The 26,480-nt window shown below is 44.0% G+C and overlaps 1 protein-coding gene across 3 annotated transcripts in view; it reads left to right on the top strand.

The window, feature by feature from the left end:
- The window catches only part of TEDC1 (tubulin epsilon and delta complex 1), a 159,574-nt gene extending 135,284 nt beyond the window's left edge, over positions 1–24,290 (top strand). For all 3 annotated transcript variants that reach the window (XM_077823925.1, XM_077823924.1, XM_077823923.1), the window contains one exon: positions 23,099–24,290. In XM_077823925.1, the coding sequence (XP_077680051.1) occupies positions 23,099–23,473 (375 nt within the window). In that variant the 3' untranslated portion in view covers positions 23,474–24,290. The remainder of the gene's footprint in view (positions 1–23,098) is intronic.
- The last annotated feature ends 2,190 nt before the right edge of the window (positions 24,291–26,480 follow it).

Here is a 26,480-nt window from a genome sequence, read left to right as displayed (position 1 = left end):
ATACAGTGTGATATCTCTTCCAGTTCAAGCTGGTTAACCCAGTCTGTTTGAAGTTCTGGGGTAGGTATAAACATGGAGGCTTATCTGTATAAGGAATTCTTTCCCCAAAACAGGGAGTACAGGTTACACACAGTTCACATTCCTTCCACCCATAACCTTAGAGAGAAGACAGATAAGCATAGAAAAAAGACAGAGGCCTAGCTTTACTTTAACTTTACTTTAAACAATTATAGGGTTGTTTTCTGGTTCTTTTCTTTATCACCCAGCCCAACCCTCCAGCTTCTCACTCTCCAGATCTCTCTTTCAAATGCTGCAGGGTCTCACACTATTGTGAGATACTAAACCTCCCCACTGGTTTTTTCCCCAGCATAGGGCAATTAGTCCCCACTCCAATGTGCTGATAGTCCCTCCCAACCCTAACAGGAAAAACAATACTCAGCTCATACAAGACCCCTTGCCAGTGAGGCTGGCATAGGAGATGACATAAAATGAGGCTGTTGGCAAATCCTTAATTAAGTATCATCAATCCTCCTTCACTCAGAGCCAGACCCAAACAAACCCTGAACACACAGACACACCTCAAAACTCACCCTTCCTCTGAGCCCCAAATACAACCCTCTGCCTCCTTCTCCCAGAAAAGTAACAAAATGTTTTCCCTCCCAGTCCTGGCTCCCTGCTACTGATCATGGTGATGGAGAGGTCCCTCACCTCCAATTTGGCCCATAACATTTTTCCATCCAAACTGTTTTTCAGTGGAAAATTGTTTTTTAACTAAACAAAATTTTTGTCAAAAAGTGTCAGCTTTCGAGCTTACGTGGGGCTCTTCTGTACTCAGAGGATCCCTTTCTCATTGACTGCTGCCGCTCAGATGGTGACTCTCTGCTTTAGATAAAATAGGTACTTTGGAACGCTGCAACTTCCCTTTCAGTTTGTTTTGGGATGACACCTGGGAGCAAGCTTTTGAATAGTGAATTTCTTGTTTAAAATGCATACGGTAGAGATGCATACATTCTACACTAATTGGAAGTCCTGGCAAAATTTGGGATGCAGCTGCTTGTATAATTAATTATATGTTCCATTAGTGGCTGTAGCTCAGCTTTACAACTCTTCTAAAATGTCTTCACAATTTACAGTGCAAATAATGCTTCCTATAAACATTAGCCTTGGAGCATCCCTTTCATTTATTCCCCATTAATTCCCAGGGCCTAAATTTATTGCTACTCTGTACATTAATATTTGCTAGAAAGTAATAATTATATCAACATTCCCTTAGCCGTCATCTTTATCATCAAGCCATGGAAGTTTTCTTCTGCATACACATCCTAAAAAACCTTTTAGTTGTTCGGTGGCTTTGTTTTTATTGGGAAACAAGTGCACACTTCACTCTCCCCTCCTAAATGAAAACCAGTAGCATGTGTGTGTTTTTGTGAGTGTTTCTCGAGAGATTGACTTTAGGTTGGACCTCGAGGCCGCTCCCAGACACTGCGTCGCTCTCCTTACACCTGGGACTGGTCAGACCGCTCCTAGTGCCGGTCACCAGTGAGTTGTCTGACCCAAGCCTTGACAGCCCCACCCTGGTCACTGGAGGGTGACTACTTCTTGGGCTCGAAGGCACAGTTCAGCCCCTTCCCCAGAAAGCAATGCGATTGGGCTCCAGAGGGCGTGTCTACGGCATCGATGCTGACCTGGCAGCAAGGCTAGTGGCTGACCCAATGGCCTTATTGGAACACTTTGGGCATTCCTGTCATGCCATTGCCCCACTCTCACCAGCCCTTGGTCGCTGAGTCGGACAGGCTGAAGGCCGCGCCCATTGCACCAATGGCACTGGGCTCAGTGCAGGACACTCTGGTAGCCACTGCAGGTGAGGAGCTGGTACCACCCCAGGCTGCCCTCTCCGGCGGGAGAGGACACTGCCAGCCCTCCCCTGGTTGTCCAGTCATCCTCCCCACAAGGCAGTGGCGGGCCCCTTGAGCGCTAACCCACCAGATGATTTTAGGGAGCATCAGGCACTGCTCTGCAGGGTGGCCTTCACCCTGGACCTTAAGGCAGAGGAGAGAGAGGAGCAGACAGACGCATTTTTTAATATGTTATCAGCATCCACCCCGGCCCGTGTCGCGCTCCCAGTGCGGTCCTGAACATCGTCAAAACTATCCAAAAGGGCAGAAAAGTAATACTTTGTTCCTGCGAAAGGGTTCGAGTACTTATACACCCACCCTCCACTGGGATCATAGATCTTGTCGGCAGCCAACGAGAGGGATAAATGGGCCCACCAGTTCCACCCCTCAGAATAAAGAGGCCAAGAGGATGTATTTGTTTGGTCAAAAAACTTATTCTATGGCCAGCCTGCAGTTTTGGGTGGCAAACCACCAGGCCCTCTTGGGACGCTATCACTTTAACTTGTGGAGCTCTCTTCTCAAGTTCAAGGACTCTGTGTCCCAGGAAGCAGCCCAGGAGTTCACAACTCTGGTGGAGGAGGGTACCGTGGCAGCTCGGTGCTCTCTCCAAATGGCCTGGGATGTGGCTGATTCAGCTGCCTGAGTGGTCTCCTCGGCAATGGTCATACAGCGCAGTTCCTGGCTCCAGACTGCCGGCGTGTCCCAGGCGATGCAGGCCTCTATTCAGGACCTCCCATTTGATGGTGTTGGCCTTTTTTCCAACCAAACGGATGATCATCTGCATGCCTCTGGAGAGTGGGCGACCCTCCGCTCTCTGGGGATGCATACTCCTCAGGCGTCGAGGCAGTCATTCCAGCCTCCCCCACCACCACAACAGTAGCAGCCTCAGCAGGCACCTGCAAGGAAAAGGGACGTAGGGTTTAGTCACCGCCACCCTTTGTCATCCTATTCTCCTGCTCAGCCTGGCCCAGCGAAGCACCAAGGGGGCCAGAAGCGCTCATTTTGAGAGTGTGGTCGGGAGCAATGCACCAGCCAACTGCCCGGATCCTTCCCAGCTTTTCCTCAACCGCCTTTTTCCCTACCTCTCGGCCTGGTTGTGGGTTACATCGGACCGTTGGGTCCTGGATGTAGTGACTCGGGGTTATACCCCGTAATTTTTGGCCACCCCTCCCTTGCGCCGCCCCCCCCCCCCCCCGACTTCCCCGTCACTCCTCAGGGACCCTTCTCACGAGTAACTCCTTGTTCAGGAAGTCGTAAAGTTCCTGGGCTTTTTGGCTGTGGAGTAGCTTCCTCAGGATATGGAAGGAAGAGGATTCTACTGCCGCTACTTCCTAATCTGGAAGGCAAAGGGGGGTCTCAGACTCATTCTGGACCTGCATGGCCTCAACAAGTCTCTAAAGAAGTTGAAGTTCCACATGGTCTCCCTGGCTTCCATCATCCTATCCCTGGATCTGTGGGACTGGTACGCCACTCTCGACTTAAAGGATGCTTACTTTAATGTCTCCATATTCCTGGGACACAGGCATTTCCTGTGTTTCATAGTGGCCGGGCGCCACTTCCAGTTCACAGCACTAGCCTCTTGTCTGTCTTCGGCCCCCAGGGTGTTAACGAATTGCGTGGCACAGGTAGCAGCTTACCTGAGACGGTGAATGGTCTAGATCTTCCCTATCTCAGTGAGTGGCTCATCAAGTGCAGGTCTCCGGGACAGGTGTGCAGGAGCCTCGATCTGGTGCGATCCACCTGCAGTGACCTGGGCCTGTTACTAACACAGAAAAGTCCATGTTAATGCCAGTCCAATGCGTAGAGTTCATCGGCGCGGTCCTCAACTCCACGTGGGCCATGGCCTTCCTTCCGGAAGCACGTTTTCAGGCCATGTTGGGTTTAATCTCCCACATAAAGAGCCACCCACTCACTACGGCCCACACATGCCTGCAACTGATGGGCCACACAGCCGCGTGCACATACGTGGTCAGCTATGCCTGTCTTCATCTGTGGCTTCTGCAAGCGTGGCTAGCCTCGGTCTACACCCTCAGCAGGCATCCCCTGAACCAAATGGTTACGGTGCCGAAACACATCCTCCTGTCTTTGTATTGGTGGCGGGATCCCAGGTAGGTACTGCGGGGAGTCTCCTTCACTATCCTGTCTCCACTGATCAGCCTGGTCTTGGACGCGTTGGATCTGCGTTGGGGAACCGATCTGGGCGAGCTCAGCACCCAGGACCTCTGGCTCCACAACCATCTCGCCCTTCATATCAATGTCAGGAAGCTCAAAATGGTTTGCCTGGCCTGCCAGGCCTTCTTGCCCCACCTAAAAGGCAAGGTGGTGCAGGTCCTCACAGACAATACCGCTACGATGTATTACATCAATAGGAAGGGCGGCAACAGGTCTTCGGCCTTTTGTCAAGAAGTGCTCAGCCTCTGGGACTTTTATGTGCGACATGCCAATCATCTAGTAGCCACCCACAGAACCAAGAATGTTTTGGCAGATCATCTCAGCAAGACCTTCTCATCTCGCCACAAATGGTCGCTCCATCCAGAGGTGGTCAGCCTAATCTTCCACAGGTGGGGGACTCTCCAGGTGGACTTGTTTCCACCTGGCAGAACAGAAAATGCCACATGTTCTGTTCTCTGCAGGGCAGGGACAAGGGCTCCCCGTCTGACATCTTCCTGATTCCGTGGTCAGGAGTGCTGATGTACACCTTCCCGCTGGTGCCATTAATCCACAGGGTCCTGCTCAAGGTGAAGCAAGACAAAGCAACAATCATCCTCATAGCCCCAGTGTGGCCTCGTCAACACTGGTTTGGCATGCTGCTGTGTCTTTTGGCAGCCACCCTGCTGCAGCTGTGTCTTCGGCCAGATTTGCTGTGCCAGAGGCACAGCAATCTGCTGCATCCAAACCTGGTGGTGCTACACTTGACAGCCTGGCTACTGCATGGCTGAGTGGGGACGAACAGCGGTGTTCCGTTGCTGTCCAGCAGGTTCTGCTGGGTAGCAGGAAACCCTTCACCAGAGCCACCTATATGGCGAAGTGGAAGCGCTTCACGTGTTGGGCCTCAGTTCATCACATTTGTGCAGAAGGGGCTCCACTGCAAGGCATCCCGGACTATTTGCTCCATCTTAAACTCCAGGGCCTGTTGCGATCCTCAGTCAATGTTCATCTGGTGGCCATTTCAGTATGAGACTCCCCCCTTCCAGCCCTTGGCTTCCTGCTTCTCTTCTAGAAGGTCGCCTTCTCGTTTGCTTTAACTTTGGCCCATGGGGTGTCTGAAATCATGGTGCTCACATCTGAACGGCCTTATACAGTCTTCTATAAGGACAAGGTCCAGCTGTGCCCGCACCCGGCTTCTCTGCCGAAGATCGTCTTCCAGTTCCATACTGGTCAAGACATATACCTCAACCTGGTATTCAATTTTCTTATGTGACCTCCATTCAAACCAATGGCAACATGTACTCTGTTGCATTTATGTAGGAAGACGGTCTTTTTAGTAGCCATCACGTCAGCCTGGAGGGTTGGGGAGCCTGAATGGCTGATCCCTCCTTTACAGTGTTCAAGGATAAGGTCGCTTTATGTCTACACCTGAAATGCTTACCTGAGGTTCTATTAGAGTTCCACCTTAATCTATTCATCTACCACTTTTTTTGTCAACGCCACATTGTTCTCTACAGGAATTCTGTTTAGGTACCCTAGATATTAAAAGGGCATTAGCCTTCCTATTTAAATAGGAACAAGCAATTTAGGAAGTCACCTAGGCTCTTGATTTCCTTCATGGATAGATCCACGGGGTCCTCAATCTCTACTCAGAGACTACCGAGATGAATTTCTGGATGCATTATCATTTTCTATAGTATTGCGGCCATCCATCCCCCACAAAGAGTGTAGCACATTCAACCAGATTGCAGGTAACATCTACGGCATCACTGAAGAATGTACCAGTTTCTGAAATAAGATGCACTGCTACGTGGACTTCAATACATTTGTTTTTCAAACATTATGCCCTGATCTGTGCTGTCAGATGTGATGCTACACTTGGTTCTGGTACTGTCTTCCATTCTGGAGTCTGTTGTGAAGCTCCCTCCTCCATCTGGGGATACTGCTCAGAAGTCACCTGAAGTGGATCACCCATAGGAACGACACTCGAAGAAGAAGAGTTACTCACTTTGTGCTGTAAGTGCGGTTCTTTGAGATGTGTGACCCTATGGGTGCATCCTCCTTGCCCTCTAGTTCAGACTGTTCCTTAGGGGACATTTGGGGGAGAAGGAAGTGAGGGTGGTTCGCCTGTGCACCCCTGTATAGCCTCAGTATCCAACATGAGGAGTCACAGGACACTTGTGGTCTGGACACTAACAGAATATCTCCGATCAAGGGTTTGAGAGGTACATGTGCCTGAAGTGGAGCACACATAGGGAAATGCATCTTGAAGAACCAGTTACTGCACCAAGTGAGTAATCTGTTCTTCTTTCAATTCTCCAGGATTCTTCCTGAATATGTCTGTGTTTGGAGAATAAATTGCACGAACACACCAATTAAATAGTTCATGAATTAGTGATATTTTATATGTTTGAGTAAATTTGTAAGTGTTAATCATAGAAATATTAAAGCAATCATAACAAAGTGTTTGGTTCCATAGAAATCATAAGCAATGCCTATGTTCCAAAACGTATTTTAAAAAAAAACCTTAAAGGAAGGGTTGCATATATACTTCAGAGACATTAATGAGTAAGAGCAGAAAGTTAAAAGCATGAATTTGGATAAAGTTTTATAAATACTTCCTAAATTAAGTCTAAGCACATTCTGGATTTCAAATAATTTTGATTCAGCTCTTGGAGTGTGTTTTAGTAAGATCACTGGTTAAACACTTATTCCAGAATTTGTGCAGTGCTGAAAATCTGCAAATGAGAGAGAGCATTTGTTGTGGCTTTGAGTTAAGTCTTATTAAGGGACGTGGGGAGGAAAGAAGGCCTAATTTTTATTACCTTGTTTTTATTGTTTAAACGGATAGCATGGAGCTTTAATCAACCATTTTGCACCCTTGTTAAAATTAAAACCAGTTCTCTCTTAACAAGCAAATTGTGGATGATGATATTCTGCCCTTGAGAAAAGAATTACGGCTCTCAGATGCCTTTGCTGACAGCATGGGTTTGTCCTCAGATGATGCTTTTATTTTGTCTTTCAAATAAATGTTGGAAATGGTCGGTAGTCAAATCTCGGGTAAAATGTAGTGAAATTCCCCCCCCGCCCCATCAAAGAGCATTTAGGGAAATGCAGGCCACCCTGTAGGGCTGAAGAGTCCAGTGCAGCAGAACCAGTGCAAACTCTGTTGTGCATGTGTCCCAGGCAGGGCATAAGGCAGGGGTGGGCAAAGTATGGCCCGGGGGCCACATCCGTCCCTCGAGATGTTATAATCCAGCCCTTGAGCTCCTACTGGGGAGCAAGGTCAGCGGCTTGCTCTGCTCCACGCGGCTCTTGGAAGCATTGGCATGTCCCCCGCTCCGGCTCCTACATGTAGGGGCAGTCAAGGGGATCCGCACGCTACCACCGTCCCAAGCGCCGCCCCTGCAGCTCCCATTGGGCGTGGTTCCCGGCCAATGGGAGCTGCAGGGGCGATGCCTGTGGACAGGGCAGCGCGCAGAGCCGCCTGGCCACGCCACCACGTAGGAGCTGGAGGGTGAACATGCTACTGCTTCTGGGAGCTGCTTGAGGTAAGCACCACCCAGAGCCTGCACACCTGACCCCCTCCTGCACCCCAATGTCCTGCCCCAGCCCTGATCCCCCTCCCGCCCTCTGAACCCCTCGGTCCCAGCCCAAAGCACCCTCCTGCACCCCCAGCCCGTCATCCCCGGCTCCACCCCACAGTCCGCACCCCCAGCCGGAGCCCTCAACCCCCCTCCCTACGCCAATCCCTTGCCCCAGCCTGGAGCCCCCTCCAACACCCTGAACTCCTCATTTCTGGCCCCACCCCATAGCCCGTACCCCCATCTGGAGTCCTCACCCCCTCCCGCACCCCAGCCCCCCAATTCCGTGAGCATTCATGCCCCGCTATACAATTTCCATACCCAAATGTGGCCCTCGGGCCAAAAAGTTTGCCCACCCCTGGCATAGGGAATGGAACTGGGTTAGACGGAGGGAGAGGAAATCTGATGCTTTGCAAGCCATCTCTTTCCTTCCTACCTTGAATGGGCCATGGGCTGGAATAGCTTCTGCAGAGAAGCTCTGCACGCTGCACAGCTCCCCAGCTCCAGGCATGGCTAATTCAGCAGGAGCTAGGCCCCTGAATGAGTAAAATCTAGTCAGCATTTTAGAAAGCAAAATACAAACTCTTATGGGTGACCAACAAAGTAATCATCAGTGGTGACTGCAGGAGAGCCAGGAGAGAGCAGGTTTATGACTAGGGTCTCTTGCTTTTATTAGCTTGGTGTCATCTCTTTTGGGAGAAAATAAGTTGAGAGTTTTCGAAAGGGAACTTTCCTGCTTGTTTTATACTTCTCTGCTTTGTGAAATAAAACAATCAACTATAAAATAATATGAGGTAATATAACCCAAAATCAAATGTATAAGCCTATATGATCTTGTACATATCTTACAGCTCATTAATGTGAAGTTGTGTCTTTACCGTACCACACTTCTCCCACAAATTGATTGCAGTAGAATAATTTTTGAGGCCTTTCTCCTCACATAGCTGTCTGATCTGTCTGTGGTATTTCCAGGGAGCCCATTTTTATAGCAAATACTGTTTGCACTGAGTTGTTAGGTGGACTCTACTCTCCCCCTTTCCTGGGTTTGTCAGGTTTACTTCTGCCTACATCTTCTTTCATGCTTGTTGCTGTAATTTCTTCAGTTATGGCAGGAAGGCTTTCTTACAGGTGCTCAGCAAATGCTTAGCTTCCAACTCTGTTGTTGGTCTGTAGATTGTGCCAGAGGCAGGGACTTCTCAACTGACTCCCTGTATTTCTGGCTTCGGCAAGCCTTGTCCTGGATTCACTTTGCTCCTTTGTCTCAGGGGAATGGAGCTGTTATGGTGCGTTGTTGAAGCAGTTTCCTATGTAGACAGGTTCCAACTTGTTGAGGGCCTTAAAGATTAAAAGCAAGGCCTTGACTAGGGACCGGAAGATGAAAAGTGTGGCAGGATGAAGGGTCTGCAGTTTGGAGGAGCTATTCAGAGCTTCTTAGATGAGCAAGAGTGGAATGTCTGCCAAAGTTTTTGTATGCACACTGTTCATGGTGACTCATCTTGTTATTCCCTCACCCCCGCTCAGCACTAGTTTATGCATTTGTATATGTGCCTTGTGCATATAAATGGAGGGATGGAGCAGGGTGGTTTAAACACACATGAAGGAAATTGGTTTAGGTGTGCGTGCTGTCTATAAGGTGTAAGAACTTTCCTTTATTCTCTTCTAAAATAATTTTTGAGTAAATAATTAAAAACAATGTCAATAAAATAGAACATTCCAGAAGCTTTTCTTTAAAGAAAAAGAAATTCCTAGACACCAACTGTAAGGCAGAATCCATGTTGAAAATACTTATCAGTTAATTTAAACCAGTATGATTTGAACATTGTAGTTATTAAACACAAATATTTGAAAATCAGTAAGTTAGAATATTCAAACCTCCATGTCTATGTCTGGAAATCCTCAGTTTCCAATGCTAACACTTTCCCCTCCCACATCCATTTATCTAAGTTTTTATAATGCACCCATCCCCAGTTCTTGAGCACCTCTTATTGTAGTATCTCAGTGCTATCCAACGTGGCAGAATTTGATTTTTATTTCTTTGTAATTTGACTGATAACATTGATGTTTATATTTAAGCATTTTTTTCTTATTTTTCATTTTAAATTTTCAGTTATGGGACGCTCTGGGGCGAGTCAGACAATTATTTAATGACAGTAGACATTGAGATTCAAAAAGTAAAGCTTTATAACCATGAAATCACAAATTGTAAACATCACATGTCAAAATATACAAAGTAAATATCCTTAAATCAAACACTAATGAGTTCTCAAGCAGCATTTTTCTTACTGTGCCTATGTGTCCATTTTTATTATGGGATGGAAATATTTTGACATTGTTTTTTGTGTGTACGGTGAAATTGACATTTACCAACATGTAGCGATAACAGTCAGATCCTTCCAAGCTTAATTTTGGGCTACAGGTTCCTGCTGTCCCAGAGAAAAACCCTGAATACTGGCCTGTAACTGTGAACCTGTCAACTATATGTCAGGAGAAGGCTCTGACGGTAGGATCCTGTAGCCTATGGCATAGTATCCCAAAGGCAATGGCAGAAAACCCATTGTTCAGAATATTTAAATGTGCTGTAGGAACAGTCCTGAACTGGCCTGGTGGACAGACCATATGACCTGTTAGATCTTTGCTGTTTCTGAATTCTGATTAGAGACTTGAGGCCAGAGTCCACAACCTTTGATTTTGTTGCTCTCTGCATATGGTCCATGGAAGTTCCTATGCTATCCACGTGCGACTTTGGGCTGGGTGCCTCACTCTATCTAAGCTCTTCAACCTCCCTAATATTGATCAGAGAATAACTTTTTCCATGACCACTCTGGATAAAATGACTATGCACTCCCCAAATGTCATCAAACCTCAAAAGGTAGGTCTGAAGGGTAGACAGTGGGTTACATCATTGTTCACACAAAAGACAAACGGTACTATTGTATTGCATGTATTGAACAGGAAGTCATACATTTTTTCATGTCATAGGCAGTGGAGTAAAAGGAGGATCAGTGACAGTGAAGGGATGATTATCATTAGAGGAGGAACATTTACTATTTTTAGGCTTGCTGCAGTTTGTTTTCTGAACAGTAACATTTTGATATTCTGAAATAATTTGCTGCAAAAGTCCTGGGAATGGCTGCAGCTGGTAAGAGAGAATGCAGTTTAAAAATGAAAGGAGTAAGTCCTCTCCTAGAGCTCTCCAGCTACTCTCGCACGTGACACTAACTACAGTTTTACAGATCATAGAATATCAGGGTTGGAAGGGACCTCAGGAGGTCATCTAGTCCAACCCCCTGCTCAAAGCAGGACCAATCCTCAACTAAATCATCCCAGCCAGGGTTTTGTCAAGCCTGATCTTGGCAACGATCCATTTGCAGAATCGAACCGCTCCCAGCCACCCACACGCACGTCCTTTCCTGTGATGGGAACTCAAAGACCCGCATTGCTGCTCAGATTTAAACTTCATCCTTAACTAGTAGCATCAGCATTCAAATACACAACTGTGAGATGCAAAGGGTGCACTGCTACACACTGCAGTACTCGGGTTACCTTGTGAAATGCTGTTGAACACGCGGAGATGTGAACTTGTCATTCTGCAGCTGGAAGGTTTACAGTTATTATTGAAAAAGATTTAAATGTCATATGGTGGTGCCTAATCCCCAGCACTTCTTCGGGATATCTCACATGTTGACCCAGTTCTGTGTAAGTAAAAGCAGGATGAATGTGAGCTTAGCTGGAAAGGAACCATTTTCTGCATGACTGTCAGTGTGCCATACCTCCTGAGCTGGTTAAATAAATGCTGATGAGGCAACTCAGCTCCTCTCAGAAATCTCTCAGCACCCTCCAGGATCAGACACTATGTTCTGGGCACCACATTACCAGTAAGATGCAGACAAATGAGGGAGTTCAGAAAAGCGCAGCAAAAACTAATAAGGGGATAGAAGAGCTGATTTCTGGGGAAAGATTAAAAGAACTAAATGTATAGCTTGTTTAAGCAATTGCTAGGAAGAGAGACTAAAAAGACTGGGACTGTGTGTTTTAGGAGAGGTGAAATGAGACAATAATAAAATGGTCTAGAGGAGAAAATCAGGTGCTCCTAGTTAGCATCTCTAGTGCAACAAGACCAAAGGAATGTTCAATGAAAAGCAGCAAATTTTAAAAATGATAAAAGTAGAACACAGTCCATGATGTGGCTGTAGACTCATTGCCACATGCTGACCTTGAGGAAAAGAACTTATCAGGATACTAAAAAAGGGGTATTTATATGGTGTGACAAAGTTCCTCCTCTGCCTTGGTGGGTCCTGCGCTTATTGGCGGATTTGCTCTCAAAGGTTCATGGCAGCCCTCAGTTTGGCCACTTTTGCTAGTTCACTCAGCTAACCTCATCACTGGCCAGCATGGGGAAAAGGAAGGAACAATCCCCGCAGTCTCTGCTGATCCACCTAGTGGGTTGGGGGACAGGCCAGGGACCTTCTCCTCTGGTGGGACCCACAGTCCAGGTCAGCTCCTCTTATATCCAATAGAGGGAAGAGGGATGGCAGGAACCCGGGCCTGCCATCTACTCCGGGTTCCAGCCCAGGGCCCTGTGGATCACAGCTGTCTACTGTGTTTCTTGTAACAGCTGTGTGACAGCTGTAACTCCCTGGGCTACTTCCCCATAGTATCCTCCAAACACCTTCTTTATCCTCACCACAGGACCTTCCTCCTGATTCCAGTTAGTGTTTGTACTCCTCAGTCCTCCAGCAGCATGCCCTCTCACTCTCCGCTCCTTGCGCACCCCTCACTGACTAAAACGAGGTCCTTTTTAAACCAGGTGTCCTGATTAGCCTGCCTGTTAGGGTATAGAAATTCAGGCCTGTCTGTAAAGGCCTACACTCTAAGAATTTAGGTGTATTATTATTACTTAGCTAGTTATAGAGGTATAAAAGAAAGAATCAAAACCGCTGTCTGCCAGTGTAAGGGCCTTCTCTTACTGTGGCAGTCTGAGGCCCTGTTCTTAGGCTAAGGCCTTTGGCTAAGCAGCAGATGCAGCCATAAGCTGGGAAGCAACCGGTCACATCCTCACATTCCAAACTAATCACATTGAAAAGGTGCTATGGGCTGTTAGGAATACAGTCCTGTCCTGATAATGCCTATCACCTCCAGAGAAAGGGAAGAGCCTAGAAGATGTAAAAGGGAACTTAGTGATTATTCTGGAGTCTCCCCTGTTACCTTACCCAGGGGAAAGGGACCTGCTTAATCTAGGGCTAATATATCTGCCTTCGATCTCCCTTGACGTCTTCGAGGAGCAGTGAGCACTGTCCGGGGTTCTCTGCTCGATGTCCCCGTCAGGTTCCCTTTGTTTGACCCTTTGACCACACTCCTGTTCCTGTTATTTGATTAGTTGTCCCGTGAAATCACTTGGCTTCCAGGTCCTGTGGTCCCCTTAGGCTGGAGGGGGACCCTTTAGCAATGGGTGGGCTTTTGCCTGCCCACTTCGTGGATCCCAATAGGATCACTCTCCTGTACCCATCTGGCCTGACCCTGTCACAATGGATAATGAGAACATCCAGGGTTATGTTAGACAGGATAAAAACGTGTTTTTAGAAGGGCTATATGGCCCTGATCCTGCAAACAAGCATGTGTGTCCCTTTACTAGCATGAGTAGTCCTGTTTGTGGTAGTAAAGTTAAGCACATGCACAAATGTTGACAGGATCAAAGCCTATAAATCCTCATGCTTCAAAGCATAAGCTAGTCACCAACTTATGGGAGTAGGGAGAAACTTCCATTTTGGGAAAGGTATTCCATTTATTGTCTGCTATGGGCCTCCTTGCACATTCTGCTGAAGCATCTTAACCAGCCATTGTCAGAGAGAGATTGCTGGACTAGATGATCTGATTTCGGTATGGCGATCCTTTTGTCCCTGTAATAATCACCTATGAGAATTTGAAGAGTTCAAACACCAAAAGAGGAGAGGAATTATTTTAGAGAGTGGTACAAGTGGTTGTAGAGGAGTCAAGGAATAAAGTTAAAAAGAGAAAGTTTAGGCTGTCAGGAACATTTCTTGACTAAACAATAGTAGCCTTTGGAATAGTATCCCAATGGAAGTGGTCAAATTTAAATATTCGTTTAGCAATTATATTAATGTAAAAGATTTAATTAGCTGTGGATTTTTAAAAATCATTTAAAACTAGACTAGAGGAAAGCAGTAAAATATAGATTCTAAGGCCAGAAGGGACTGTTGTGATCATCTAGTCTGACCTGCTGCATAGCACAGGCCAGAGAACTGCCCAAAATAATTCCTTGAGCATGTCTTTTAGAAAAACATCCACTCTTGATGTAAAAATTGTCAGTGATGGAGAATCCACCATAATCCCTTGATAAGTTGTTCCAAAAGTTAATTACCCTTATTTCCTGTGTAAATTTGTCTCGCTTCAGCTTCTAGCCATTCGATTGTGTCAGACCTTTCTCTGCTAATTTGAAGTGCCCCCATGTAGATACTTACAGACTGATCAAGTCATCCCTTAACCTTCTCTTTGTTAAACTAAACAGATTTAGCTCCTTGAGTCTATCACTATAAGGCAGGTTTTCTAATCCTGTAATCATTCTCATGGCTCTTCTCTGAACCGTCTCCAGTTTATCAACATTCTTCTTGAATTTGTGGATACCAGAACTGGACACAGTATTCCACCTATTCTACTATTGAACAGTACAGGACCCAAGACAGATCCCTTGTGGAACCTGGTAGATATGCCTGCCCAGTTTGACTGAAAACTGTTGATAACTATTCTGAGTACCTTTTTTCAGCCAGTTGTACACCCACTTTGTAGTAATTTCATTTAGACTGGATTTCTCTAGTTTGCTTATGTGAATGTCATGTGGGACTGTGACAAAAGCCTTACTTAAAATCAAGGTATATTACATTCACTATTTCCGCCCATTCATTATGCCAGTAACTCTGTCAAAGAAGGAAATTAGGTTGGTTTGCATGAATTGTTCCTGACAAATCCATCTTGGCTATTCCTTATCACCCTATTTTCATCTAGGTTCTTACAAATTGCTTGTTTAATAATTTGTTCCAGTATCTTTCCAGGTATCGAAGTTAGGCTGACTGGTCTGTAATTCCCAGGTCCTCTTTGTTCCCCTTTTTACAGATATAGATTATGTTTGCCCTCCTCTGGCCCTATCGGACCTCATCTGTCTGCCATGAGTTCTCAAAGATAATCACTAACAGTTCCAAGGTGGCTTCAGCTAGTTCCTTAAGTACCCTAGGGTGACTTTCATCAAGCCCTACCAACTTGAATACATCTAACTTATCTAAATGTTTTGTAACCTGTTCTTTCCCTATTTTCCTATACTAATCTCTTGTAAAGTATCACTGTGAGCTGTTCAACACATGCTTTGCTCCATTTCAGGGGTGGCTGCGTGTCACTGTTAGTTGATGTATTCTCTGTATGGTTCTTTAAAACACTCTGGACTCCTTTGGGGTGAAGTGGGCTCTAGAAATGTAGAAACTATGACTGTCGCTTTATTTTATTCAGAGAGGATGCGCAGCAGCTGTCATACTTCACTACATAGCACATGGTGGATTTCAGTTACAGCTGGTAGATCTAAATTGAAAAGCAGAGCTTTGGGATACAGAATTCTGGACTAGATGAGCTACTCATCTGATTCTCAAAAAGAAAAGGAGTACTTGTGGCACCTTAGAGACTAACCAATTTATTTGCGCATGAGCTTTCGTGAGCTACAGCTCACTTCATCGGATGCATACCGTGAGTTTCCACGGTATGCATCCGATGAAGTGAGCTGTAGCTCACGAAAGCTCATGCTCAAATAAATTGGTTAGTCTCTAAGGTGCCACAAGTACTCCTTTTCTTTTTGCGAATACAGACTAACACGGCTGTTACTCTGAAACTCATCTGATTCTGATGACTTAAAATGCTGAGGATCCTTATCTCTTCAAACATGTTTGTTTAATATAAAGTGGTCTGCTGAGATTGTTTTCACTCCAGAATAACAGGATTTGCTGACTAATGAGAGACAATGAGAGCTTAAGGAGCAGCAATTAACTAAATATACAGGAGGAGGCTGCTGAAATTGCCTTGAGCACCTAAGGTGTAAAAAGGGAGAGAAACAAACTACTTTAAGGTCAGGTAACTCACCTTCATGCCTGTTAACCAGTAAAATCTCTAAACAGCAACTAGAGCATTCTGCAGTTCCATGGCTATGGAATTTGCCACCTAGGCTACTCATTATCAAAGACTTCAGCCGCCTCCTCAGTGCAAAAAACCCAAACTTCCTTCCTAATCCCTCCCAGTCATAAATGACATGAGTAGTTCTGTGCTGGTTGCATTATCTGTTTTCATATTTAATTCTTTGAAAACCTCTTTTTTTGACTTCACTTAATACTGCCCCAGAAAGTAGGGGCCTTGCTGCAGAATTTAGGTGCACTTTACTAATAAATATGTAGGGCCTTTCCCATGGTAGAATGGATAGAACTCTTGTTACAGCTTTGCTGTCCTGGCTGATTTGCAGATAGAATATGGTGTTGTCTGTATCATTACAGCAGGCTCTGCATCATGGCAGAAAATTAAACGTTCCTCTAATCATTTGAAATTCGTGCTCTCTCTACTGGAATGAACAAGATATTCCAAGAAGTCCTGTAAAGGTATCATGTGTCACCCATAACAGTTAATAAAAACTCTTTCCTTTTGGTTAGTAAAGAGCATGAAAAAACAGGTGTTCCATTTAGAAAATGTCCAGGCTAGCAAATGTCCTGCATGATTCTGTCATTCCAAAATAACATGATTTGCACTCTAGTTTCTGGGGACTTCACTTTATATAAGTAATAGGAGCATTTCTCCTCCAGTATTCCATATTGTTAAGTTCCCTATGTACAGACTTCACATCTTGTTTAATCACATACAGTGTGGGGGGAGGTGACCAAATAACACACGAATTCTTTATTTTTTCAGATCTGTTCCTCAGTCTGCGTGAGAAAATTGGTCCTCAGACATTCTTTTAGCTAAGATATGTTCTGGGATTCATCAGTGTTTGTGATAGTGGTGTGTGTGTTTTGGTTTTTTGGGGTGTTTTTTTGTTTTGGTTTGGTTTTTTTGGTTGTTTTACAAGACCAAGTCCCTCTCCTCTGTACTTGAGCAAACCCCTTAACAAGCACAGGGACCAATTTAGCAAAAGTCTCTGCATTGATAAAGTACTTCGTATGTTCTAAGGCAGTGCTTCTCAAGCTATCTGATGTGGGGGACCAGCAATTTTTTTTCCAATGTGCGTGCAGACCGGCAGCCAATGGCTTGCGGACCGGCACCAGTCTGCGGACCATCACTTTGAGTAGCACTGTTCTAAGGAACTTTTCCTACTTGATTTCGCTGCTCATATCAGAAATGGGGCTATTGCTCACTTTTGCAGGAGTGTGGAGAGGATAGATTATCTGCAGAGCACTTTAAAATAATCAGATGAAAGGCTTGATATAAGTGCATTGGGTGCTATCCTCACAGTGTTGAAATCAAATGGGACTTCTGCCATTGACTTCAAGGGGGCTAGAATTTCACCCAGTCTCAGTATGGGAGAGGGATTAAAGGGTGTTTAACTTATCATGGAGAGGGATAAATACAATTTTCAAGGCTCCATTGCTTGGAATATTTAAAAGTAGGGTTATTGATTAATTGCAGTTAACTCACGCAATTAACTCAAAAAAGTTAATCGCAGTTTTAATTGCACTGCTAAACAATAGAAAACCAATTGAAATTGATTAAATATTTTTGCATGTTTTTCTACATTTTCAAATATATTGATTTCAATTACAACACAATACAAAGTATACAGTGCTCACTTGATATTATTTTTATTACGAATATTTGCACTGTAAAATGATGAAATAGCATTTTTCAGTTCACCTCATACAAGTACTATAGTGCAATCTCTATCGTGAAAGTGCAACTTACAAATGTAGATTTTTGTTGTTACATAATTGCACTCAAAAACAAAACAATATAAAACTTTAACGCCTACAAGACCACTCAATCCTACTTCTTGTTTAGCCAATCATTAAGAGAAACAAGTTTGTTTACATTTGCAGAAGATAATGCTGCCTGCTTCTTATTTACAATATCACCTGAAAGTGAGAACAGGCATTCGCATGGCACTTTTGTAGCAGGCACTGCAAGGAATTTACATGCCAGATATGCGTAATATTTGTATGCCCCTTTGTGCTTCGGCCACCAGTCCAGAGGACATGCTTCCATGCTGATGATGCTCATTAAAAAAATGTGTTAATTAAATTTGTGACTCAACTCCTTGGGGGAGAATTGAATATCTCCTGCTCTATGTTTTACCTGCATTCTGACATATATTTCATGTTATGGCTGTCTCCGATGATGACCCAGCACATGTTCATTTTAAGAATACTTTCACTGCAGATTTGACAAAATGCAAAGAAGGTACCAGTGTGAGATTTTTCTAAAGATAGTTACAGCACTCGACCCAAGTTTTAAGAATCTGAAGTGCCTTCCAAAATCTGAGAGGGAGGAGGTGTGGAACATGCTTTCAGTAGTCTTAAAAGAGGAACACTCTGATGCGGAAACTACAGAACCTGAACCACCAAAAAAGAAAATCAACCTGCTGGTGGTGTCTACTCATGATGCTGAAAATGAATATGCGTTGATCCGCACTGCTTTGGGTCGTAATTGAGCAGAACCCATTAGCAGCATGGACACATGTCCTTTGGAATGTTGGTTGAAGCATGAAGGGACATATGATGAAGTGGGCTGTAGCCCACGGAAGTTTATGCTCTAATAAATTTGCTAGTCTCTAAGGTGCCGCAAGTACTCCTGTTCTTTTTGCAGATACAGACTAACACGGCTGCTACTCTGAAATATGAATCTTAGCGCATCTGGCACGTAAATATCTTGTGACACCGGCTACAACAATGCCATGCAAACGCCAGTTTTCACTTTCAGGTGACATTATAAACAAGAAGCAGGCAGCATTATTTCCTGCAAATGTAAACAGACTTGTTTGTCTGAGCGATTGGCTGACCAAGAAGTAGGACTGACTGGACTTGTAGGCTCTAAAGTTTTACATTGTTTTATTTTTTAATGCAGTTATTTTTTATACATAATTCTACATTTGTTAGTTCAACTTTCAGGATCAAGAAATTGCACTACAGTACTTGTATTAAGTGAACTGAAAAATACTATTTCTTTTGTATTTTACGATGCAAGTATTTGTAGTAAAAATAAATATAAAGTGAGCACTGTACACTTTGTATGATGTCAAGTATCAGGAGGTAGCTGTGTTAGCGTGTATCCACAAAAACAACAAGGAGTCCTGTGGCACTTTAAAGACTAACAGATTTATTTGGGCATAAGCTTTCGTGGGTAAAAAAAACCTTCAATCTAAGAAGTGTTTTTTTACCCATGAAAGCTTATGCCCAAATAAATCTGCTAGTCTTTAAGGTGCCACCGGACTCCTTGTTGTTACTGTACACTTTGTATTCTGTGTTATAATTGAAATCAATATATTTGAAAATGTAGAAAACATCCTAAAATATTTAAATAAATGGTATTATATTATTGTTTAGCAGCACGATTAATCACAATTAATTTGTTTGAATTATACGATTAATCGTGATTAAAGTTTTTAATCGCTTGACAGCCCTACTTAAAAGTAGATTAGATAAAATGCTAGAAAATGTGCTTCAGGGAGTAATCCTGTAGTGGCCACAGAACACAGTTCAATGGCCTATTAGCTGTCTCATCTTAAATATTTATACTGCTGTTCCCAAACTATGTTAGATGATAGTTAAGATTGTTCAGTCTAGTCCAAAGGAGATGTACCATTATGCACATCACTTTTTTATGAGAAATTTGGAAATCACTAGCTACGGTTAATTAATAGTGCTGACACCAACGAACCCTGATGGATGGGGAGGTTTAATTTAACTCTTTCTCTGTAGTGATACCTTGATGGAAAACCTGCCAGAAACTCTCACAAGCTCATTGTTCCATCTATAATACATACAATATAAGTGGAGGGAATTGCCACAAAGAAACCTAGAGCAAATTGATAAATGAATTATCATGCATAAGAATTTAAGAACGGCCATACTGGGTCAGTCCGTGATCTATCTTGCCCTGTATCCTCTCTCTGACAGTGGCCAGTACCAGAACTTCAGGGGAAGTGTACAGAACAGGGCAATTTTGGAGAGCTGTACCCCTGTCTTCCCCTCCAGGCTTCTGTCAGTCAAAGGTTTAGGGTTGCTCTGAGCACGAGGCTACCTCCCTGACCATCTTGGCTAATAGCCATTGATGGACCTATCCTCCATCAACTCACTTAATCCTTTTTTGAACCCAGTTATACTTTTGGCCTTCACAACATCCCAGGGCAATAAGTTCCACAGATTAATTGTGCATTGTGTGAAAAAGTATTTCCTCTTCTTTATATTAAACCAGCTGCATGCACTTTTGAGCGTATCATGTACCTGCCCTTACCCACTGGTACTTTTTTCTTAACTTGAAAATTGACTTGTTTTCAAATATTTTGCGTATGCTTGCAGCTACTTTTGTGGGGACACTGCATTTAGGGAGGGATCTGCTTTTAATTTTTGCTTGCGGCCTCTTCCAAATTTCATTACATCCTTACGGCCTATTGAGCTGAGATATGGGCACCCTTTGGGAAAAATGGGACACAGTCACGTGCAGCAAGACAATTAGCAAATCAGTTAGGAGTCTGTAATGAGAACTAATGAATCTATAGGTAGCTATTCATGTCCACGCTGTTTAGTGGCACCAGGTACAGACGTTAGAGGGCTTATTCCTTTACCCGCTTACTTCCCTAGTCCTTCTCACATGAACAGAGAGCACCAATACCCGAAGTCCGAAGGTGCAAACAATTCCATGTTTATTGGGGTGAACTTCCAGCAAGCATGATTCCAGTTTCCTTCCTTAGTGTCCCCCTTCCCAGCTCTGGCACCACAGAGCCTTGCCTGTGTCCCTGTTCCCATTCCCCCCCCATAGCAAATCATGATTCCAATTCCCCCACCCCTATTCCCCATTCCCATTCCCCCCTTTCTTCCTGATTGACTGCAGACTGTATAGTAAAACTTGAGTTCTGCTTAGCTATACCTTAACCAATCATTTTACTGAAATTTAACTAACCAATTAACATATTATAACATGATTATCTAACCAATTATATCCCACCACCTTAATTAGTTTATACCCAACACAATTAATTATACAGCAGACAGAAACAATCACAGAACCAGACAGATTATACAGACAAACAAAAGGGAAATGAGGACTACAGTGATAGAACAACAAAGAAATGAGGATTTCACATCCCAACTATTGATAAGTGAGTTCTTGCCAGACAGGATGCTATCAAACTAAGTTTCCTTTTACATCTTCTAGGCTCTTCCCTTTCTCTGGAGGTGATAGGCATTATCAGGACAGGACTGTATTCCTAACAGCCCATAGCACCTTTTCAATGTGATTAGTTTGGAATGTAAGGATGTGACCATACATTTCTCAGTTTATGGATGCCTCTGCTGCTTAGCCAAAGGCCTTAGCCTAAGAACAGGGCCTCAGACTGTCATAGTAGGGGAAGGCCCTTACACCGGCAGACATTGATTTTGATTCTTTCTTTTATACCTCTATAACTAGGTAAGTGATAAGAATACACCTAAATTCTTGAAGTATAAGCCTTTGCAGACAGACCTGAATATCTATATCCTAACAACTCTGAGTTTGTATACTATACAGATGTATTTGCAAATTGAAGTAACATTGTTAAACAGAAGGTAATTAAATAATCTACTGAAAGAATGTGGTGATGTCTAGCCCAATGAAAATAAATGTCACTCTTCCGGAAACCCACCCCGTGGTAGGTGTGGTTGGTCTATTAGGCCAACGCGCCTTACATCAGAATCAAATATAGGTAATCCCATCTCCTGTAGGTGGGCTCTTTGGAATAACAAGCCACAGTGAGCAGGGACTACAGAGTGCGTGTAAGTGTATCCGAGGCTTAGATTGAAACTCGACTGCTAGGCATTTGTTGTGGAGAAAAAAATCCTGACTTTGAGGTGGGAGTGCTATAAAAAGGCTTTTTGATTAAAGGGCAAAGATTTGATATTTGCATCAAATGAGTGCCGTGCTTTTCTTTGCCTGAAAAGTCCTCTCTTGTGAAGGCACAGAGTTCAACAGCAGAACCAAATGCATTATACTGAATGACTCACTGATGTAAGCACAGGAAGAGAATCAAGCCCTTGGGTTGATCTCGCTCCAACTTTGAACAATTCTATTATTTCCCATTTTTTGCAAGTCCTGCATAGTATGTCTAGGCCTTTTAATTTTATTCTTCTAGACATGAGCACTAACGTCTTCTCTTGAACCATGGGGAGCAGTGGGCTATTGCCTGCTCTTTTCCCATCACAAAACACATACTCTAGAAATCAAGTCAAATGAAACATGGCAAAGATAAACTATAATCATAAGAGGTGTAAGATCCATTTGCAGTGGGTGCCAGGAGTCACCTGGTGACACTGTTGCATAGTCTTGTATGTTCTTTTTCTAATGTGTGAGCAGTTTCTGAAGACATGCTGTGATGTTAGTTTTGTGATGCATAGTCTATTTAGGGGTGCTGTTGCAAACAGCAGGGACATTTGATCTCTGCCTGCATCTCCCTAAAAGTCTTATTTACCCCTTGGTACCAGAAGTCCTGAAGCTGCAGTTGAAGGGCCCCTTACTGCAAGCACATGCTTGAGTAACTTGAGTAGTGTACTTAGTCTTATTGACTTCAGTGGATCTGCTCATGTGAGTTAAGTTACTCATTTTTTTTGTATGCATTTGAGGACTGGGCCATAGTCATTAGTGTATCTTGTATTAGTTTTGCTACTGGCAAATCTGGACTATCATATCATATTGTATCACCAGCCAGTTACAGCACAATTAGTATCACACACAGCCCTGTCTCATACAGTATTCTCAGTTGGCCTATATTAAAGCCGTATAGAGAATCCTTCTTTGGCTCAGCTCTCTCACCACAGACATGGTTCCTCACTGTCCTGCCCTTTGTGCAATCACACCTGTGCAAAAGAGGCATTACCCACTACCCTGTTACAATAGTAGTGTTTTACACATCCTTTCTACAGGCGTGAATGGAGAAACAGGCCATGCACATTTTTTCACACATCTCATCCAGGCTCAAACTGCCCATGCTTTTTGTAATTGCCATAAGGAGTGGAGAGGAAATTGCCATATGTCAGTCATCAGAGGAGCAAGGGCTTTGAAGATTTGTCAGTCTCTTATTCTTAAAAGCACAGAGGTTTACATGCTGAGCTCAGTCACTGCTTCTACTTGCTACATTTGATCGTGAAATAGAGAATTTCCAGTACAGCACACTCCAGCCTTGACATTTTGCATTGGTGTCTGGAGTGAGGAATTCTGCACATAAGCCTGACCATGTTTTTCTCTCTACAGGTCAAATCAAGAGAAAGAACACTACCAGATGAAAGGGAGTTTTGTGCTGCTGTCAGGACAATAACAGAAGCGGTCAAGCTAAAACTATCAGATCTTAAATACCATTGTGCCCATAAAAAAAATGGAATGCATGGTCCATACAGGCTGGTATTTAAAGACAAGCGTTCTGCTAGCAAAACAGGTTTCCTCAGTTCGGTATCGAAGGAGCCCATTACAAATGTTGTTAATGCCACAGAGGTGATCAGCAAACTGCAAATGGAAGAGGCCACTCTGAAGAGGGAGCTGAAGCGGCTGCAGGAAGAGTGCAGACATAAGCTGGATGAGATTGCAGAAGGGCTGGTTGGAGTGATTTGTATCCCACCTATGAAGAGATGAGTTCTCTTCAAGAAAGGACAAGGGAATAGAGCTGTTTGATCAGAAGACATATTACAAACCATGGTCTGAGAGTGGGTAAAATGAAGAGCTGAATGTGGTTCTAATTCTCAGCCTTGAAAACAAAATTTGTCACTTCTCTATAATATGCACTGGGACCAGAACACTGCACCCTTAATGGTTCTGTCTGCTGCCCCTTATTACTTACCTTACCAATTAAATTCTGCAGCAGGTTTTAGAGGGTGTGGGGTGTTTTTAAATCTCTCCTTCATGTAGATTTCTGATGCTTCTGCCAGGCACAGGCTCACTTTCAGAACTCTCTGTTTCTAGACACACGGTATTTGCAGGTCTGCAGACTGAAATACTAATTGCATTCAGCATTTACCAGCAAGTGAGCGTATTTATGACTCATAAAACCCCAGATACTGAGCAGAGATGAGTGCGGCCTTCGATGCTGAAAGGTATGCAAAGCACCAAGAATGTGCAGAAAAGGCTGCTATTTAGTTCAGCTAGTTATATATTGTGTGGCAAGGCACAGAATACATACAATTATCACAAAACAGATACAAAATGCTTAGTAGCAAATAAAAGTGACATCTTCTATATACACAGGGATGATGCACTTCAAATGATCAGATTCTCTATAGAAACACCCATTTTTATTAAACTATGTATTCAGTTATGAAGCACAGTAATATAATTTATATATTCACTAGAGACTGGTTTCAGAGTAACAGCCGTGTTAGTCTGTATTCGCAAAAAGAAAAGGAGTACTCGTGGCACCTTAGAGACTAACCAATTTATTTGAGCATAAGCTTTCGTGAGCTACAGCTCACTTCATCGTGAGCTGTAGCTCACGAAAGCTTATGCTCAAATAAATTGGTTAGTCTCTAAGGTGCCACAAGTACTCCTTCACTAGAGAGTGTTTCTGTAAAATAGAAATAAGGCCTTAAATTCCAGGCTTTAAGAAACCCATGGTCTACATCTGGAGACATCCCCCCCAGAAAGTAAAGCCTTTCATTTGACAGTAGCTTTTCATCCCTTTCTGTTTGCTTTCAGTAAGAAACTGCTTTTATTCTTGTGATTTTCCTTCAGAAATAAAAACACAATTTGCTTTTCATTTGTGAATTGCAATGAGCAGCAGGATTACCTTGGTTTAGATTTCTGTCCATTACTCCCAGCTCTTCTGTTTGGGTGATTAACAGTTGCCTGTGACTCAAAAACCAAAAGTAAAAGTGCATTTAAGGACATTATCATGTTCAAGTATTAGCATCATCATTGTTGTGAGATGAAGTAAGGTTGGGGGAGAGGGGCAAGGGCTGACTCTTCATTCCGCTGCCAGATCTGAATTCTCTGCTGAGTTGCACTATCATTGGCATTTCTCGTGCATTGTGCACGGGTGTCAATGACGATGCCAGGTGTAAGACAGCGGAGAGCAAGAGCTGGGTGCCCAGCCTTGGCCCAACTGAAAGCCATGTCACCAACCTACCAGAGAACACAGGAGTGCACTTCATTTGCATAATGTGGGCCAGAGTGTAGCTACCCATGTCTTCAGTACGGAGGTCGTACCATATTTCCCATAGACCAAAGCAGAGTGGGGTGCAGTGGTGTGTGAAGCCTTTGTGAGCCATGCTGGAGGCTGGGCTCCCATGTACTGGGGTACCTGAGTGCACTAGTAGAGTAATCCAGCTATTGTGGCAGGGATCACATGGGCTCTGGCCAGGGCTCACCATGGTGCGGCCTTGAAACTAGCCGATGCTTTGAGAAAGTTTAGTTCTGTGCGTAAGCCCCAAAGAAGTAGAGAGAATGATTGTATTAATACTTATGTCCCCAAACTTAATATTAATCCCCAAACTCTTCTCCCCAGGATACTCCCCACAGAGCCACGTCCAAATGCCCTACACAGAGCTGGTTCTGCACTCTGCAGCTCTAGCTCATCTCTAGCCTGTTGCTCACCAGTCTTGTCATATTGTTGTATGCCAAGCTTGTATCCACTTAAGCTAGCAATCATTACTCTGGTTTTAATACCAGGACATGAACTCATTTCCTAACTGCAAATATTTGTCAGTACACAGTAGTTACAATGCAGTGTGTTTTTAACATTCACCGGACAATCCCATTTCAGTCTAGACTGGAACTGGCAGAGCATGGGTGCCCTACTTGACCCTGATTATTTCCTCTCTGGAGAAATGTAAAAATTGTGTTACTATAAAAACTGCTACAAAGAGTCCTCGGCAGCTGTATTTACTGCATGACACAAGCAAATCATATTCACAGACAAGCTGTGTTATTGAAGGGACGCTGTCAGAACAAACATTAAATCCACTATTACCGGTGCTGGTGCTGTCACCTAGCAATGTTAAAACTGGAATCATCTGAAAAACCAATTGTCTTTATGCCACTGATGCCATTTGGTTACTTTTTGCACCTGAGACCATCCAGGCAATGAAACTAGCCAGTTTAACTTTCTTGGCCTGATTTCCAATGGCCTTGCATCTCGTGTACTCGTTCGCACAATGTATAAAGTGGGTTTAAAATGCTGCCACCGCCATGAGTGGAGAGGTCTTCTTTGAGTGCTTGCTCATGTCTGTTCCATAGTAGGTGTGTGTACTCACCACATGCACCGGCGCTGGAAGTTTTTCCCTCAGTGGTATCCATAGGGGACCAGCTCTGGCACCAACTAGAGTGGTGCACGTATGCACCAGTATAAGGAGCGCTGCCAGCTCCTCCGTCCCTCAATTCCTTCTTACCGCCAGTGTCGGTGCAGGAATGTCTCCTTGCCTTGGCTTGTCTCCTTGCCTCCTTACCTTCTCAACTGTGCCTAGTTGTGAATCATTTGTGGATAGTTATTAGAAAGTTTGTAGAGTTTATTAGTGCCTAAGTTAGAAATAGTTAGTCCCATACAGGATTTAGCCTAGGGACAGGGCATGCCCCAACCCCTGGGCTTCAAACCTTGTGACCGCTGCAAAAAATCTGCTAGTCAGCAATTCCCATCAAAGCTGCCTGAAGT

This window comes from Eretmochelys imbricata, chromosome 8 (genome assembly GCF_965152235.1).
Source record: "Eretmochelys imbricata isolate rEreImb1 chromosome 8, rEreImb1.hap1, whole genome shotgun sequence".
Lineage (NCBI taxonomy): Eukaryota > Metazoa > Chordata > Testudines > Cheloniidae > Eretmochelys > Eretmochelys imbricata.
This window is presented reverse-complemented; position numbering and strand designations above follow the sequence as displayed.